The sequence below is a fragment of the Tetrahymena thermophila genome (assembly GCF_000189635.1).
Source record: "Tetrahymena thermophila SB210 genomic scaffold scf_8254648, whole genome shotgun sequence".
Lineage (NCBI taxonomy): Eukaryota > Ciliophora > Oligohymenophorea > Hymenostomatida > Tetrahymenidae > Tetrahymena > Tetrahymena thermophila.
In genome coordinates, this window is record NW_002476416.1 from 1 (window position 1) to 17889 (window position 17889).

The following is a 17889-nucleotide window of genomic DNA, read 5'->3' on the forward strand; positions in this document are numbered from 1 at the left end:
GCTGAACCTAAGCCTGATGCACCTTCATCACCAATTTAATTGTTACTTTTTAAATATTGAAGAAAAAATATATCATTAAATAGTTAATTAGAAGGAAAAAATGAAGAAAAAATATGAAATAATAAAATTAATTAATAATAAAAGCAAATGAATAAAATAAATGATGAGCTTAATTAACAAAACAGCAAGCACGATAAAAAGAAAAAGAAAAAAGAGCTTTATTGTTTTTAATTAGTTTTTATAATTAAAAATATCACAATCCAAAACAAATAAACTGTTTTTACTTAAGGTTAAGTGTCAAATTTGAGAGATTAATGCATTTTGCTAAAGCTGAACCTAAGCCTGATGCACCTTCATCACCAATTTAATTTTACCTTTTTAAATATTGAAGAAAAAATATATGATTAAATAGTTAATTAGAAGGAAAAAATGAAGAAAAAATATGAAATAATAAAATTAATTAATAATAAAAGCAAATGAATAAAATAAATGATGAGCTTAATTAACAAAGAAAAAACAAAACAGCAAGCACGATAAAAAGAAAAAGAAAAAAGAGCTTTATTGTTTTTAATTAGTTTTTATAATTAAAAATATCACAATCCAAAACAAATAAACTGTTTTTACCAAAGGTCAAGTGTTAAATTTGAGAGATTAATGCATTTTGCTAAAGCTGAACCTAAGCCTGATGCACCTATTTCACCAATTTAATTTTTACTTTTTAAATATTGAAGAAAAAATATATCATTAAATAGTTAATTAGAAGGAAAAAATGAAGAAAAAATATGAAATAATAAAATTAATTAATAATAAAAGCAAATGAATAAAATAAATGATGAGCTTAATTAACAAAACAGCAAGCACGATAAAAAGAAAAAGAAAAAAGAGCTTTATTGTTTTTAATTAGTTTTTATAATTAAAAATATCACAATCCAAAACAAATAAACTGTTTTTACAAAAGGTTAAGTGTCAAATTTGAGAGATTAATGCATTTTGCTAAAGCTGAACCTAAGCCTGATGCACCTTCATCACCAATATAATTTTAACTTTTTAAATATTGAAGAAAAAATATATCATTAAATAGTTAATTAGAAGGAAAAAATGAAGAAAAAATATGAAATAATAAAATTAATTAATAATAAAAGCAAATGAATAAAATAAATGATGAGCTTAATTAACAAAGAAAAAACAAAACAGCAAGCACGATAAAAAGAAAAAGAAAAAAGAGCTTTATTGTTTTTAATTAGTTTTTATAATTAAAAATATCACAATCCAAAACAAATAAACTGTTTTTACTTAAGGTCAAGTGTTAAATTTGAGAGATTAATGCATTTTGCTAAAGCTGAACCTAAGCCTGATGCACCCATTTTGCACCAATTTAATTTGTTACTTTTTAAATATTGAAGAAAAAATATATCATTAAATAGAGTAAGTTGCCATACAAATTTACAAAAAGCGAGTTTAATATACCAGTTTTTATATTTTATAAAATTAAAATTAAAAATTTTTTTATGTGTTTTTTTCCATCATAAGTTTTCAAAATTTATATTTTAAAAAAAAAATGATATGTTATAAGAATATGTGGTATATATAATTTCAAATTTGACATTTTCTGAATTCAAAGCTTTCAATTAACTCAAAAGTAAAGCTAATTTAAGCTAATTTAGCTTTATATCAAGTTATTAAGATATATTACATTTCGCCTTTTATAAATTAAAAAGGCGGCATTTCACTGTAGTTAATTAGGAGGGAAAAATGAAAAAAAATATGAAATAATAAGATTAATTAATAATAAATAAAATTAACAAAGAATCAAAAAATAAGAAATTATAATAAAAATAAAAAGGTAAACAAATCAAATAAATTAAAAGAGCTTTAATGTTTTAAATTAACTTTTATAATTAAAAATATTACAATGCAAATCAAATAAACTGCTTTTATTAAGTGTAAATTTTAATAGCAAAAAATGAAGAAAAAGTATCAAATAATAAAAAATGAATAATAAATAATTAATTAAAAATTTAAATGAAAATTAAGTTAAAATAGCTAAAAAATTTTTGTTTTAATAAAAATCATTAAATAATAATGATAATTTCTATAATAAAAATTATTTATTTAAATAAATTGAAAATTAAATATACAAAAAATATTAATAATAAAAAAAAGAATATCTTTTAATTAAATATACCTCAGATGAAGATGGAGAATCTAATGAGATAATAGTGAAGAGCTTAAAAACTTTTTTTATAAATTAAAATAAATTTAAAGGATATTAATATAAAAATTAATAATTACTTCTTCTAATTAGTTATATTTTTTAATCTATTATATCATTTATTTATTTTTCAAAAATATTGAATAGCAATTTATTAAATTTGATTAATTTATCAATTAATTATAAATGGATAAAAAGAACAAATAAATATAATAATGAATTAATTATCAAATATAAATTTATAATTTGGTTTTATGAAGAGATATCACAGAAAAATTAATTTAACATTCACTATTTAAACTTAATATTTGTATTTAAAACAAACGCTTAAAAATATATATAGTAAGAATTAGAGATGGTCAGTAATTTATTTAGTCCTATTTGAAAAAATTCTAGTTGTTAATGTTCTTTAATTTTATAAGAATAACGTTTATAAGTAGATTTTTCTGTTTTAGTTTTGTAATTTTGGGAATGGTTTGTATTCCACTTTTTATGAAATATATTTTTTTATTTATTTATTAAAAAATTTAATATATATATATGTATTATAGTATAATTATAATTAATAAATAATTTAATTTATTTTTATTTCAAAATAAATAATATTCAGATTTTTGCATTCAAAAATTAGATTTCTATCATTTCAAAGAAAAAAAATTGCAGTATATCTTAAGAAGCTGGTTAATTCTGACAACATCTTATAAAAATTAAATAAAAACGCCGCTAATCAATTTTATTAAGCTATATTATTAGTAAATCTAAAAAATTAGTTAACAATTAATAAAAAAGTATTAAATAAAAATAAATGCATTCTGTTTTATCTTCTATTAATGATATATTCGAAAAAGGATTTATTGTGCAATTTGCATCAAATCCTTAATAACTAACTATAACTGCTGAAAATATTTAATATGATTGTCTAGTTGTAAATGTATTTACATAAGAGTATCAGCTAATAGTCTAAAAGCTAGCCTAATTTTACTAATAAATAATTAAAAAGGGTTATCAAGAAATATCTTTCGCTATTAGTAAATTGAATTTTAATAATCAACAATACAAAGTAGACTAAGAGGAAGCAGATAATCAACTATTACCTTACGGACTTTAAGAAAATTTTGAATAACTTAAAATTGATCAATATAACCTTTAAACTGAAGAAGGTGAAGTAAAATTTGACTAATGCCATTTTAAAAGTGTGCTAGAAAGTAAAAAATAAATAAAAAATATATCATAAAATGATGATTTTTCATATGACATTTATTAAAACTCTGATGAGAATATACTTCAAGAAGCCTTAAACAATTTAAGCAACTTAATTATGAATTTGCTGACTAAAGAGATAACTTTTAATACAACAATAGATTTTTAACATTTTAGAGAATTCTTAACAAAAGATATTGTAAGCTTTAAAAATATTAAGTTTATAGAATCACAAAGGCTTTATCATGTTTTTGATTATACTTAAGTTGAAAATTAGTTTATTAATAATTCTAATAAATATTCATTTCTAATAAGTTTGATTGAAAGAAGAAATTTAGCACTCCACCTAGAAAATTTGGATGTGGTGATTGAATGTTAAAATATAAAATACCATCCACAAGAGTCTAATTGGTTTTGCTATACTTGCTTTGATATAGAAAGAAAAGAAATTAAAGGAAGTGACTACTTTTCACAAAGAGTATTTGATCTCAAAAATATTAAGACTTAGAAATTAAATATTTACTTAATTTAGGATATACCTATATTCCACGATATAATTGTGCACCACACAATTAACAAAGTAAGAATTTAAGGTTAATAAGGTTTTGGAGTTAATTTTGTTTTTAAAAATAACTCTCACATCAACATTGTAGAATGGGATGTTGAACTATATTCGCTTCCTTCTACAATTTATCTGCTGGAACATTGTTTTTAAGGTAGAATAGGTCATGTGTATTTTCTTAATTAATCTAGACATACAATAATTGATAGCTTTGTTAGTTCAAACATATTTTCATCTCAAATTTCATACTCTTTTAAAGACTGCTTAAACTATTAAGGCAGAGCTTCAATTTTCAAGGAGTTTCAGATTCTACTCAATTATAGGTTTATCATCATACTCTAAGCAATATGCTCATATAAACTAGGCCAGTATTTAAATATTAGTCCTTTGAGAATAATTTAAGACCTCTACTTTTGAAGTCTATTTTCTAAAAGTTTTCAATATTGCTCACTAGAAATCCTTACATAAAAATAAAAGATCAAAATCAATTTTAATCAAATTTATAATTTTGTATTGTTTAAGATTTAATTATTATTTTTGTCACTAAAAAGCAAGTATTTTTAACATTTTTAATTATTATTTTTGCTATTTTACCTAAATTACTTAAAAAAAACCGAAAACAAATTAACTTTTGAGAAAAAAGACGCAATAGAAACTCAATTAAACTTTATTTGTATAAAGGATAAAATTAATACTGAGATTTTAGTTAATTATTCATATTTATTTTCACTATTTCAGTATTTAGATAGATATATTTTAAAATTAATACCGCTCATTTATCTAAATCAGAATTCAATAAATTAAAAATAACAAAAAGATCAAATAAGCAATTTATTAATCATATTTGAATTAATAAGAATTAATAGAATCATTATTATTTCTTATTTCGAATAAATAAATAAATAAATAAATAAATAAATAAATAAATAAATAAATGGATACATTTCAAGCTATTCAAACTATATTTGAATAAGGATAAAATATAAAATTTACTTTAGACCATTAACAACTTCTAATTGAAAGTGAAAATGCTCTATCTGATCACTTTGTTCTTCACGCATCTTCCTTAGAGTATTAGCTATTGACTCAAAAGCTCGCTACTATTTACAAATAGCTCAATATAGAGGCTTACTAAGATCTATTCTCAATAATTGATTATTTGAACTTTCAAAAGAATTTAGAAATTTAAGAAGAATTAGAAGAAGTCGAAAATGAACAAAAAAAAATAGAAAATAAACTCGAAGAAGAAAATGAGCAAGAAGAAAATGAAAAAGAAAAAGAAATAAAGAGAAAAGAATAAAAAAAGAGAGAAAAAGAAATAAAGAGAGAAAAAGAAATTTAGAGAGAAAAAATAGATACAATCGTTAGATCATAAGTTAAATAATCCTTAAAATATCCAATAAAAAGAGAAGAAGCTAAATTTAAAAATTTATAATAGTAATAACAGCATTTTGAAGAGATATTATTTAATTAAAATCTTAATCCAATATTAAGGACTATTTTAGAAAATGAAAAATATGAGAGACCTAAATATTGCAAAGCAACTTAAAACAAATTCAAAGCTATCTTAGACAAACTAAATTAATTGGTGATAAATATGGTATTAAAAAACAACAAATTTAGTATCTCAATAGATTTTCACTACTTAAGAGAGTGTTTAACTAAAAGCAGATTATCGTTTGAGAGAATAAAATTCATAGAGTCATAGAAACTTTATCATCTAAATTCCGAATGCTCCATGTATTAATTTGACAATTCGACTAATGAATATACTAGCTTAATAAACTTTCTAAATGAAATAAATTTATAAATAGATGTAGAATAATTAGATATATCAATAGAATATTTAAATTTGTTATCTCATGATAGTTATGATGGTACAGATCTTTGTGGTACTTGTTATGAAATACTATGTGAAGAAAAAAGATAAAATTTCTTTAAATCAAAATTAATTGACCTGAAAAATATTAGAGCTCATCAGATCAACATAAATTTAATGCAAAATTGTTCTGTTATTCCTGATTTATCAATCTCCAATATTGTAAATAAAGTAAAATTCACAGGATAAAAAGGGGCTGGTGTCTATTTTATTTTTGAAAATAATTCTCATATCAATGAAGTTGAATGGGCTGTTTAAGAATTTTCTCTTTAGAAAACTCTGTACATTTTTGATAATTTTTTTTAAGGTAGAGTAGGGCATTTAAGCTTTACTAACTTGTGCTAAGAGTCATTTTACAATAATTTCTTTCATCCTAGATGCATATTTTCATCGTTAATTACATACTCATTCTTTTCTCCTTAAAACGACATTCAAGATGATGAAGATGATAACACTCTTTCCAAAAGTATTTAACTTTAATAATTGCTTAATTAAAAATTGATTATCTTATTATAGGGTATAACTTTATATAAATTAACAAATTCACTAAATATAAGCCAAATTAGAATATATCAGGATTTATACTTTTGAGCATAATGAATGAATGAATAAATTAATCAATCAATTCGCTAAAGATGTTGAAAATTAAGTTATAACTTAATATAGATAAATATATATTTAGTTCTAATACATTTAATTATAGCTTATTTAATAGTATTTTAATGCTTGTTTTTTATATTTGAAAACTTAAGTAAGATTTTATCTTTGAACATTTTTAAAATTAGATTAAGTTATTTATCTAAACAGGGGTTGCTAAGTTTTAGGAAATGAAAATACCAAAAAAATTTTTGTGAGAGTTATAAAAATCACATTTTAAGAAATTATTTTAAATAATAATTAACCCCTTTTATATATTTTTAATTTTTAATTTCTATCTTGTTGTCTATATGTTTATCTATCTATGAACTCTTAAAAACTAAATTTCTTCTATTAATATTGTATTATTTGATAGAATTTCTATAGCACATAAGACCTTTCTTTTTTGTATGTAGACAAGTAAATAAAAAATATCTATTTATTTTTGAAAAATGAAGAATAGAAATATTCGGGTTAAAATAAGAATTCTTCAAAAAATCTAAATCTAAAACGATTACATTCTAATATATAAGTTACACTACTAATATATACATATATTTTTAGCTTTTTATTTGCTAAATTTAGGATATTTGGTGATTTTCTTTAAAAATAATCTTATCATGATTGATCAGTCAAATAGCCAATCAATCATTATTTTTAGGGTTTTTTGTAATTTTCAAGCACATATTTTTTTTCTTTTTCTATGCATTCTTATAAAACAGCAAGCAATTAGTTACATTTTGATGGATTATTTGCTTCCCTCATGCAAGCGGATACTTAGCAACCATAAGTATGGCATCTTTATTCAGCATAGTTATGCAATTTAATAGGATCCATCGAACAATTTTAGTTTATATTAAAAATACTGATAAAATTTACACTTAATTAACTAACACAAATTTATTTAATTAATAATTATTATAAAATTTCTAAGTAAAAAATTAAATTTATCAATAGAATTTGCTGAGAATATTTTTTCTATAAATAAATAAAATATTTTTTTATTTATTGATTTTATTTTTTATTCTAATTTTCTAAGCAATAAATTTAAAATATAACCATCATTTATTTATTAATTTATTTTGGTATAAAAATATGTGTAAACAATACTATATAAAATACATGCATATATATTAAGATTGTGTTTTATCTAACTTATAATAGACTTACTTAGTTAAAATTAAATTAATTATTGGCTTACATACATACAAACTAATTAAGAATTAATTATATATTTTCATAAGAGAAATATTTAATTAATAATGGAATAAAAAATAAATTATCAAAAAATTTTAAGTTTATTGATTAATTTTCTAGTTTTAAGAAAAAAGAATATCTAAATATAAAAATAAATATCAAGTAATTAATTAGTATATTTTCTGTATAATATATTGTCAATTTAAATAATACATTTATCATAAATATTCAAAAAAAGATATAATTTTGTATTTTCTAAAACAAATTTATTTGATAGACTTATATATTTCATAGCTTATTTAATGTTCTGTTAGAAAATAATGCTTTTAATTTTACAATTTTAAAAGATAGATTTAATTTTAAATATGTTTTAAAATATAAGCTAAATAAAATACACATTTAAGCATTCTTAAAATTAAAAATATAAAAAATATTATCTATTTTTCAAATTAAATATTAATATTAAAATTTTGTACAAATATAAAGATCATATTTGACTTCATTCAATATTTTAATTTTAAATTAAAATTTTAAAAGATTTACTAAAATATCATATTTATTTTATAATATTGCTCCTTAATTAAAATAGAAACTTTTTAATTTTGAAAAAAATTACTCAAAGAGGGCTGTAATTTTCTATGCGTTATTGAGCATAGAATCTTTCATATTAATGCATTTCTTCTTTTCCTTAGTAAAAACTAAATACTCTTCAATTCAAATAATTATAGGATTTATTTTAAATTCATTGTATTGCTAGGTAAATTAGGTACCTATTTATAGCGAAAAAAGTTATATTTTTAAGCTTGTTACTTAAAGTGCAATACAACCTGGCTTGCGTGTTATTTATATGTTAACTTACTTTAAACTAATGAGCTTTTCTGATGGCTAAATTAATTTGCAAATACTAATCCTATTTGGACAAATTTTCTAGCTGCTATTTCTTTTGGTGAATAGTTATCTAAAAAAGCAATTGGATTTTGCACTTTATCATTTATGAGAATTATATTAGTTAGTTAGTAGACCTCCTTTCTTATTTTCTGATAATACTGAATATTAAATAAACTAGAATTAATTATTAGAAACTTTAAATGAACTTGCAGTAATTTATTTGTTGTACCAGTTTAAATTGTTGTTAGAAAGCTTTCTCACTAACTAAATATAACAGAGCTATGCATATGAAGTACAGCTATAGTGATGTTTTGATGTTTAACTCCCCTATGGAATAGCTAAAATATCCTTATTAATAGAAGTTATGGTTTTTAAAAATCAGGTTATATTAACAAGAGCTATTGGTTCTATTATAATTATTTTTGAAAGTATCGGAGTTATTATTTCATAAAATTTAAAATTAACCTGAAATAATTTAATAAATAATAAAAATCTATTTATCTTTTTAAATAGAAACTTTAATCTAGTAAATAAAAATAGAAAATTCATGTTAGATCTAAAACTAAATTTAGATTCATATATTTAATTGGATAAATTCTTTGTATTTCTGCTATTTTAATGATATTAATTTCAAATTAAACTTTCAAGTGGTAGAAAATAATAAAATTAATTTGTTTTATAATAAATTTCTTTATCTGATTAACTTAATTAAATCGATCTAAATATATATAAATACTTCATCATTATATTTAATGATAACATTTTTTTAATTTTTTTTTAATATGCAATAAATTTTGTTCCTTTCAATTAGTTAGTCACTTTTGAATATTTATTTATTTATATTTAATAGATAAAAAATTCCATAGTTTGTTGTTGATATAATTTATTTTTATCATTTATTTACTTTTTTGGCAAATGAATACTTACTTATTTTAGCTAGTTAGTATAAATATTTTTTCTATTTACTTTTAAATTATTTTAAAAATAACCACAAATTTACTTTCTATTTCAACGCAAATAATATATTTGCCTTTTATTTTAATAAAGTAAATTTTTAAATTTTCTATATGATAATTGATTGATTGATTCTCTTATCATAACATAATTACATATTAATCTAAATTTAATTTAAAAAGGTTATTGAAACTATATTTTTAATTTTTATTTATCTTCGAAATAGATGTAAAAAATAAACTAATTTTTATCTCTACATATTTAAGCCAATTTTATGACATAGACAAAAAATATTTTATGTAATGATATGAAGTATTTGAAGCTAAATTAAGCTGGTAAATAATTATGTAAATTAAATATGTCCAAAACTAAATTTTATTTTAGCACTTTATGTATTACGATAAATTAATAATAAAGTAAATTGATTAATTAATCACCAAAGTATCATAATACCAAAAATAGATTCATCAATATTTAAATTTACCACAAAAGTAATACCAAAATTAAAATAGACAGGCGTAATCCATGAGTTTAATTAATAACCTATTATATGTATTTAATTTAAAAATTTGAATTCATAATTTGATTTTATCAGTAGTAGAAAACGCAAGGCTATCAGCTAATTAAATAATGATATTTTAAAAAATATCTAATATTTTATAGAATAAATAAATTTTAAAGAATAAATAAATTTATAAAATAAATTTTAACATAAAAGCATATCCTCTCAAATGAAAAATCTTGATCAATTTTATTTAAAATTTTAAGATGTCTTTGAACACCTTGAATAAAGCAACAAAAAGAAAACTGCCATATTATATGCAGTAGCTAGCTAAGTTTTCTTTACAGTTATGTATTATTGTGTTACCCTACTGAAAGGAGAGTACTCTTCTATGCAAATAATCAATATGAGAATGATTCTTGGCTTTATTTTTAATACTCTGTATTGCTCTGCGAATAAGGTTGAGGTTTATAGTGATTAATCTAAAGTTTTTAAATTACTCACCCTTAGAGGTTTACTTGGAGGTCTAAACATGACTTTTGTTTTTACTTGCTTTACATTGATGACTATTTCTGATGGTTCTATCCTTGTTAATACGAGTCCGATTTGGACTAATTTCTTAGCTGCAATTTTTTTGGGCGAACAATTATCTAAAAAAGCTTTTGGGTTTTGTATGCTTTCCTTTTTTGGTATAATATTAGTGTGCAGACCTGCTTTTTTGTTTGGATAGTCAACAAGCTCTTAAGATTAAAACTAATTTCTTGGAACAATTTATGGATTAGCAGGAAGCCTCTTTGTTTCACTAGTTGCAATTGTTATTAGAAAACTTTCTAAATACAACTGTAAAGGGGCTATGCATATGCAATATCATTATTTTATCAGCATAATTTTCACTTCTGTAATCCTGCTTACTGACAGTGAAAGACCTTTTATAATTACATTTAAATTCTGCTATATAATGCTTATTTTGTCATTTAGTGGCTTTGTGGCTTAACTTTTGTAATCTAAAGCTCTTTCCCTTGAAAAAGCTTCTATAATATCTCCTATGAAGTATCTACAAGTGCTTCTCTCTTTTATGATTGATATTTTTGTTCTTAAAAGTGAGATGTTTATGACCAGTATGGTTGGTGCTGGTCTAATTATACTAGGGAGTGTAGGTATTGTTATGTGATAGATTATTAACTAACTAGCCAGTTTTCTTTTATTTATTATAGAATAGACAAATCACTAATAGTAAATGCGTTTAAAATATTAATGCAATTTTGAATAAAAGCTAAGCCAAATTTTAAAATATTACAATAAAAAAACAAACAAACAAAAAATTAACAAATAATATATTCTAGTCATCTATCTAAAAAATACCTCATCAAACTACTAAATTTATTTTATTCAATTTTCTAAAGTAATCTTATTAATTATAAATTATAAATACTATATTTTCATACTAAATTGTTACGTTAATTTTTTATAATTTGATAAAAATTTCAATAATTACAAATTTTTTACATTCAGAAAAATTTTTCAAAATTTACTTTAAAAAAATGACAAGTTATATTATGAATAAAATGTATATATTATTTCAAATTTTTTATTTTAAGAATTTAAAACTTTCTATAAATGCAAAAATGAAGCTGTTTGTTTTAAGCTAATTTAGCTTTATTTAATATGTAATTAAGATATATTATATGCCTTTAGTAAATAAAATAGGTATCTCACTCAAGATTTTTATATTTTAGATCAACTTATATTTATGCTAATTTGTGTGTAGACTCTGCTTTAAATGAATTAGAGTTTAAATATAAGTTGTTGTTGATGATATTATTTATATTAAGTGAATAAATAAAACTGATAATATTAGATTTTAGTTGTAATTTATAAATAAGCACATTATTTAGAAGTAAGATGTATTACTCTCTCTCACTCTCTCTTTAAAATGAATTATTAGAATTGTTTTATTGCTTTTAGTTTTAAAATAATTTAGGTTTTAGAAGGATTTTTCAATTATCGGTTTATTTATGAAAATTAAATAATCTAAAATATGATTTTTTTTTCATATTTTATTAAAATATTTTTATTTATAAAATACATATATAATATTTTAATAAATTATTTTAAATAATAACTAATTAATTCCTTATATTTTTAATTTTTAATCTTCTTGTCTGTCTATCAACTCTTAAAAACAAAATTTATTCTATTAACATTGTATTATTTGATAGATTTACATAAAATCTTTCTTTTTTGCATGTAGACAAGAAAATAAAAAATATTTGTTTTTGAGAAATGGAGAAGAGCAAAATAATATTCAAAAAAAGAATTATTCAAAAAAAATATAAATCTAAAATGATTGCATTCAGATATATAATTTATTCTACTAATATATACATATATTTTTAGCTTTTTATTAGTTTTATTTAAGGTTATCTTGTGATTTTCTTAAAATTAATATTATCATGACTGATCAATCAATCATTATTTTTAAGGCTTTTTGTAATTTTCAAGCACATATTTTTTTTCTTTTTCTATGCATTCTTATAAAACAGCAAGCAATTAATTACATTTTGATGGATTATTTGCTTCCCTCATGCAAGCGGATACTTAGCAGCCATAAGTATGGCATCTTTATTCAGCATAGTTATGCAATTTAATAGGATCCATCCAACAATTTTAATTAATATGAAAAATACTGATAAAATTTGCTTTTAGCTAACAAAAATTTATTTAACTAATAATCTCAATTATTATTATCAAAATTTCTAAGTAAATGATTAAATTTATCAATAGAATTCGCTGAGAATATTTATTCTATAAATAAATAAAAATATTTTTTATTAATTGATTTTATTTTTTATACTTATTTTCTATGAATTAAATTTAACCATCATTTATTTAATTTGTTTTTTATTAAAATATGTGTTTAAGATCCCATACATACATGCAGATCAAATCTGTATTTTATTAAATTCTGAGATTTGGTTTGTTAAAATTAAATTAATAATTAACTTACAAATTAATTAAGAATTGAATAATTAAATGCCTGTTTTGATAAGATAATCTGTAATCAATGCATAAAAATAAATTCTCGAAATTATTTAACTTTATTATATAAATTCTAACTTTAAAGGGAAAAAAAAAAATAAATAGAAAAATTAAAATAAATATCTAGTAATTCTTTTTATTTCTGTAATATATTTTCTTAATTTAAATAATATATTTAAAATTGATAATATTATTTTTATAAAATATATTTATGGATAAAAAATTAAAAAATCGACATAAATTTGCTATGTGTAAAATTTAAATTTTTTTGGTAGACCGATCTATTTCATTATTTATTTAATTTTCTATGAGAAAATAATGCTTTTTCATTTACAATTTGAAATTTATTTTGTTTAATTTTAAACCTGTTTTAAAATAGATGACTATAAACTAAAAGGCATATTTACACTTTCTTAAATAATGTAATTTGAAATATAAAAAAATACTATCTATTTTTCAAAAATGTTTATCTATATTAAAATTTAATATAAATATAAAGATGATGTTTGGCTTCATTCAATATTTTAATTTTAAATTAAAATTTTAAAAGATTTACTAAAATGCAAGATCTTAATAATTTTGTTCCTAAATTAAAATAGAAACTTTAGAATTTTGAAAAGAATCACTAAAAGAGGGCAGCAATATTTTATGCAGTATTGAGCTAAGTATGTTTCACTGCAATGTATTTCTGCGTTTCTTTATTGAAAACTAAATACTCTTCAATTCATATAATTAATATGAGGATGATTATAGGATTTATTTTTAATTCATTATATTGCTAGGTAAATTAAGTGCCTATTTATAGCGAAAAGAGTTAAATTTTTAAGCTACTTACTTTAAGAGGAATACTGGGTGGCTTGGACGTTATTTGTGTATTTACTTGCTTTACACTGATGAGTGTTTCTGATGGCTCTATTATTGTAAATACTAATCCTATTTGGACAAATTTTTTAGCTGCTATTTTTTTAGGTGAATAGTTATCTAAAAAAGCAATTGGCTTTTGCACTTTATCATTTATGGGAATTATATTAGTTAGCAGACCACCTTTCTTGTTTGCTGATAATTCTAGTAATTAAAAAAACTAAAATTAATTATTAGGAACTTTATATGGACTTGCAGGTAGTTTATTTGTTGCATCAGTTTAAATAGTTGTGAGAAAGCTTTCTCACCAACTAAAATGTAACGGGGCTATGCATATGTAGTACAGCTATATCATTTGCATATTTTTAACTTCCATATTATTAATAAATAACAATGAAAAACCTTTTATTTTTAATATGAAATTTTTTTGCATAATTACCATTCTTTCTTTATGTGGATTTGCTGCTTAACTTTTGCAATCAAAGGCTCTCTCTCTAGAAAAAGCTTCTATAATTACTCCTATGAAATATCTATAAATACTTCTATCATTTATAATAGATGTTATTGTTTTTAAAAATCAGATAATATTAACAAGCGTTATTGGTGCTATTCTAATTATTTTTGGAAGTATCGGAGTTATTATTTGATAGAAATTAAATTATTTCAATAATAAAAATCTACTTATTTATTATAACTATAAATTTCAATTTAGCAAAAATAAATATATAAAATTAAAGAGAACTTAATATTAAATTATATTTTCATTTTATTGTATAAATTATATTTTTTTGAGTAATAAAAAAATTATTTTATTTAACAAAATTTGATAAATTCTGAGATCAAATTCTTTGTATTTGTGCTATCATAATTATATTCAAATAGAAAATAAACTTTCATGTGGTAGAAAATAAACAAAATAATTCGTTTTACAATTTCTTTCATGATCAGATCAACTTATTTAAGATGATAATAATAATATACATCTATAAATAGTTCATCATTGGAAAATAGAATGATAACATTCTTTTAATTTCTTTTTAGTACGCAACAAAGTTTGTTCGTTTTACTTTATTTCTTATGAATATTTAAAATGAACAAAGCAAAAAATTCCAATATTTTTTGTTGATATAATTATTTTTATCATTTTATTTACTTATTTGGTGAGTGAATATTTATTTTAGCATGTATATTTTATTAGTTTACAATTTAATTTGAAATTGCTTTGAAAATAACCATTAGCTTACTTTCTATTCCAACACTAATAATACATTTTTCTTTTATTTTTAATAAAGTAGATTTTTTTAAATATTCCTTAAATAATCAATATACTAATCCATTCCTACAGGATAAATTAACTACCTTTTACTCTAAATTTATATTTAAAAGGTATACACATTTTGTTAAAACCATTTTTTGTGTTTGAATTTACTTACGAAAAAGATAAAAAGTAAACAAAGTTAAAGTTCCACAAATTTAAGCTAATTTTAACAGAGATTTACACAAGAGGTTTTATCCAATAAAATAAAGTTAAGTTGGTGCCAATAGTTAATGAACTTCTAGTATGTGCAAAATTAAATTTAATTTGATAGTATTTACGTAATTACATATTGTGTATTATGATCAATTAAATTGATACATAAATTAATTAATTAATTTATCACCATAGTGCCGTAATACAAAAAATAAATTCATCAATAATTAAATTAATCAACATATTGCCGTATTACCAAAATTTAAATTAATAATATAGATAGGTATATGGTCCGAATTAATATACAACGTATTTATTTAATCTAAATATTTGAATAAATAAGTTAATTTTATCAATAAGAAAATGCAATGTTGTCAACTAATTAAATCCTAACCTGAGCTTTAAAAAAGATCTTATATTTAAAAAATAAAAAATAAATTTTTAACATAAAAAAAATATCTTGGCAAATGAAAAATCTTGATCTATTTAATTTTAAACTCTAAGGCATTTTTTAACACTTTGAATAAAACCATAAAAAGAAAACTGCAATATTTTGTGCTGTAGCTAGCTAAATTTTCTTTACAGCCATGTATTTTTGTGTTACATTGCTAAAAGGAGAGTACTCATCTATGCAAATAATCAATATGAGAATGATTACAGGCTTTATATTTAATACTATGTACTGCTAAACAAATAAGATAGAAGTTTACAGTGATTAATCTAAAGTTTTTAAATTACTCACTCTTAGAGGCTTACTTGGAGGTCTAAACATGACTTTTGTCTTTACTTGCTTTACATTGATGACAATTTCTGATGGCTCTATCCTTGTTAATACAAGTCCTATTTGGACTAACTTCTTAGCTGCAATTTTTTTGGGTGAGCAATTATCTAAAAAAGCTGTTGGATTCTGTATGCTATCCTTTGTCGGTATAATATTAGTATGTAGACCTGCTTTTTTGTTTGGATAGTCAGAAAGCTCTGAAGATAAAAATTAATTCCTTGGAACAATTTATGGATTAGCAGGAAGCTTCTTTGTTTCACTAGTTGCAATTGTCATTAGAAAACTTTCTAAATACAATTGTAATGGGGCTATGCATATGCAGTATCATTATTTTATCAGTATATTTTTCACTTCGATAATTCTGCTTACCGACAGTGAAAGACCTTTTGTAATCACATTCAAATTCTGCATTACAATGCTTATTTTGTCTTTTAGTGGCTTTGTAGCTTAACTTTTGTAATCTAAAGCTCTTTCCCTTGAAAAAGCTTCTATAATATCTCCTATGAAGTATTTACAAGTGCTTTTCTCTTTTTTAATTGATATTTTTGTACTAAAAAGTGAAGTATTTGTGACCAGTATAGTTGGTGCTGGTTTAATTATTTTAGGTAGTGTAGGTATTGTTATATGAAATTTAATTAATTGGTTAGGTAACTTACTTATTTATTTAGATAAAATAGATAAATTATTAATAACAAACGCATTCAAAATACTAATGTAATCTTGAACACAAATCGAACCTATTATCAAAATATAACAAAACAAACAAACATTATTTTCTAGTCATCTAAAAAATACCTCATCAAACTGCTAAATTTATTTATTTATTCAATTTTCTAAAATAACCTTAATTTGATCTTTAAATTATAATAATATATTTTATACAAAATTATTGTATTAATAATTATATCAATTGTAAATTCTATTTTTTTATCTTCATTTTCAAAATTTAAATATTTCTAAACGAAATTACATAACAAAAGAGTTGTGTTTTTTAAGTATCATCTTTCCTATTTATTATTAAAGAAAATTTATGGTATGTGAAGAAATGTGAATAAATAAAATTTTGAAATTAATTAACATATTTCACTTAACTTTCAAACAAAATTTTTTACTTCTTGGGACAAATTAATTTAAGAAAAAAAAATCAGTATTTGTTTAGATTCAAGAATTTATTTTCTAATATTAAATTAATATCTTGAGTAAAATCACTCAAAAAGCTTATAAATTTAACACTTGTTTGATCAAAAATAATAGATGTTTTTTTCAACTAAAATTATTAAATCATTTCTCTTTTGGCTTTATATAGAATTTTTGTTTTCTACATAGGCCAAGATAATAAAATTAAATAACAATAATAAATTTAGCTTTAAGTAACTTCATATTTTTAAATTATTTACCTTAAAATAAACTTTAATAAATATATCATATCTTTTTATATTGCTTAATTAACTTATCTTCTTCCCTTTTTAATTAAATTTATAATCATTTACATTTTTCATAAAGGAAAAATAAGGTTCTACTAACAAAAATTGAACAAATTTACATTACTTTAATTCTAAAAAATAAACATTATTTTTGATAAAATCAATAAAAAGAGAGTCAGAAATAATGAATTTCTATAATGTGAATGAAAAGAGCTTTTTAAGAACTAATGTAATTATATTATAATTATTATGATTGATATTTAAAAATTTAAATAACTTTAGA

The 17889-nt window shown here is 20.8% G+C and overlaps 8 protein-coding genes across 8 annotated transcripts; 5 read left to right on the plus strand and 3 right to left on the minus strand. All coding sequences in view use genetic code 6, as the record gives it.

Annotated features, from left to right (window-relative positions):
- Window positions 1–253: 253 nt before the first annotated feature.
- Window positions 254–1364, minus strand: TTHERM_000876889 (hypothetical protein; the record flags this gene model as incomplete). Its single annotated transcript, XM_012797639.1, has 4 exons — window positions 254–374; window positions 625–714; window positions 954–1043; window positions 1294–1364. The coding sequence occupies 4 exons, from the start codon at window positions 1362–1364 to the stop codon at window positions 254–256; spliced, it is 372 nt and encodes a 123-aa protein (XP_012653093.1).
- Window positions 1365–3017: 1653 nt separating this feature from the next.
- On the plus strand, window positions 3018–4365 carry TTHERM_00876890 (hypothetical protein; the record flags this gene model as incomplete). The annotated part of the gene is made up of 3 exons (XM_001016039.2): window positions 3018–3137; window positions 3213–4142; window positions 4234–4365. 3 exons carry the CDS (start codon window positions 3018–3020, stop codon window positions 4363–4365), a joined length of 1182 nt encoding a protein of 393 aa, XP_001016039.2.
- Window positions 4366–5185: 820 nt separating this feature from the next.
- On the plus strand, window positions 5186–5566 carry TTHERM_000876896 (hypothetical protein; the record flags this gene model as incomplete). Its single annotated transcript, XM_012797640.1, has 1 exon — window positions 5186–5566. One exon carries the CDS (start codon window positions 5186–5188, stop codon window positions 5564–5566), a length of 381 nt encoding a protein of 126 aa, XP_012653094.1.
- A 1571-nt stretch (window positions 5567–7137) lies between these two features.
- TTHERM_00876910 (hypothetical protein) lies at window positions 7138–7326 on the minus strand (the record flags this gene model as incomplete). The annotated part of the gene is made up of 1 exon (XM_001016041.1): window positions 7138–7326. The coding sequence occupies one exon, from the start codon at window positions 7324–7326 to the stop codon at window positions 7138–7140; it is 189 nt and encodes a 62-aa protein (XP_001016041.1).
- Window positions 7327–10259: 2933 nt separating this feature from the next.
- Window positions 10260–11201, plus strand: TTHERM_00876930 (integral membrane protein DUF6 containing protein; the record flags this gene model as incomplete). The annotated part of the gene is made up of 1 exon (XM_001016043.1): window positions 10260–11201. One exon carries the CDS (start codon window positions 10260–10262, stop codon window positions 11199–11201), a length of 942 nt encoding a protein of 313 aa, XP_001016043.1.
- A 1298-nt stretch (window positions 11202–12499) lies between these two features.
- On the minus strand, window positions 12500–12688 carry TTHERM_00876940 (hypothetical protein; the record flags this gene model as incomplete). Its single annotated transcript, XM_001016044.1, has 1 exon — window positions 12500–12688. One exon carries the CDS (start codon window positions 12686–12688, stop codon window positions 12500–12502), a length of 189 nt encoding a protein of 62 aa, XP_001016044.1.
- Window positions 12689–13629: 941 nt separating this feature from the next.
- TTHERM_00876950 (integral membrane protein DUF6 containing protein) lies at window positions 13630–14577 on the plus strand (the record flags this gene model as incomplete). The annotated part of the gene is made up of 1 exon (XM_001016045.1): window positions 13630–14577. The coding sequence occupies one exon, from the start codon at window positions 13630–13632 to the stop codon at window positions 14575–14577; it is 948 nt and encodes a 315-aa protein (XP_001016045.1).
- Window positions 14578–15868: 1291 nt separating this feature from the next.
- Window positions 15869–16810, plus strand: TTHERM_00876960 (integral membrane protein DUF6 containing protein; the record flags this gene model as incomplete). Its single annotated transcript, XM_001016046.1, has 1 exon — window positions 15869–16810. The coding sequence occupies one exon, from the start codon at window positions 15869–15871 to the stop codon at window positions 16808–16810; it is 942 nt and encodes a 313-aa protein (XP_001016046.1).
- Window positions 16811–17889: the final 1079 nt, after the last annotated feature.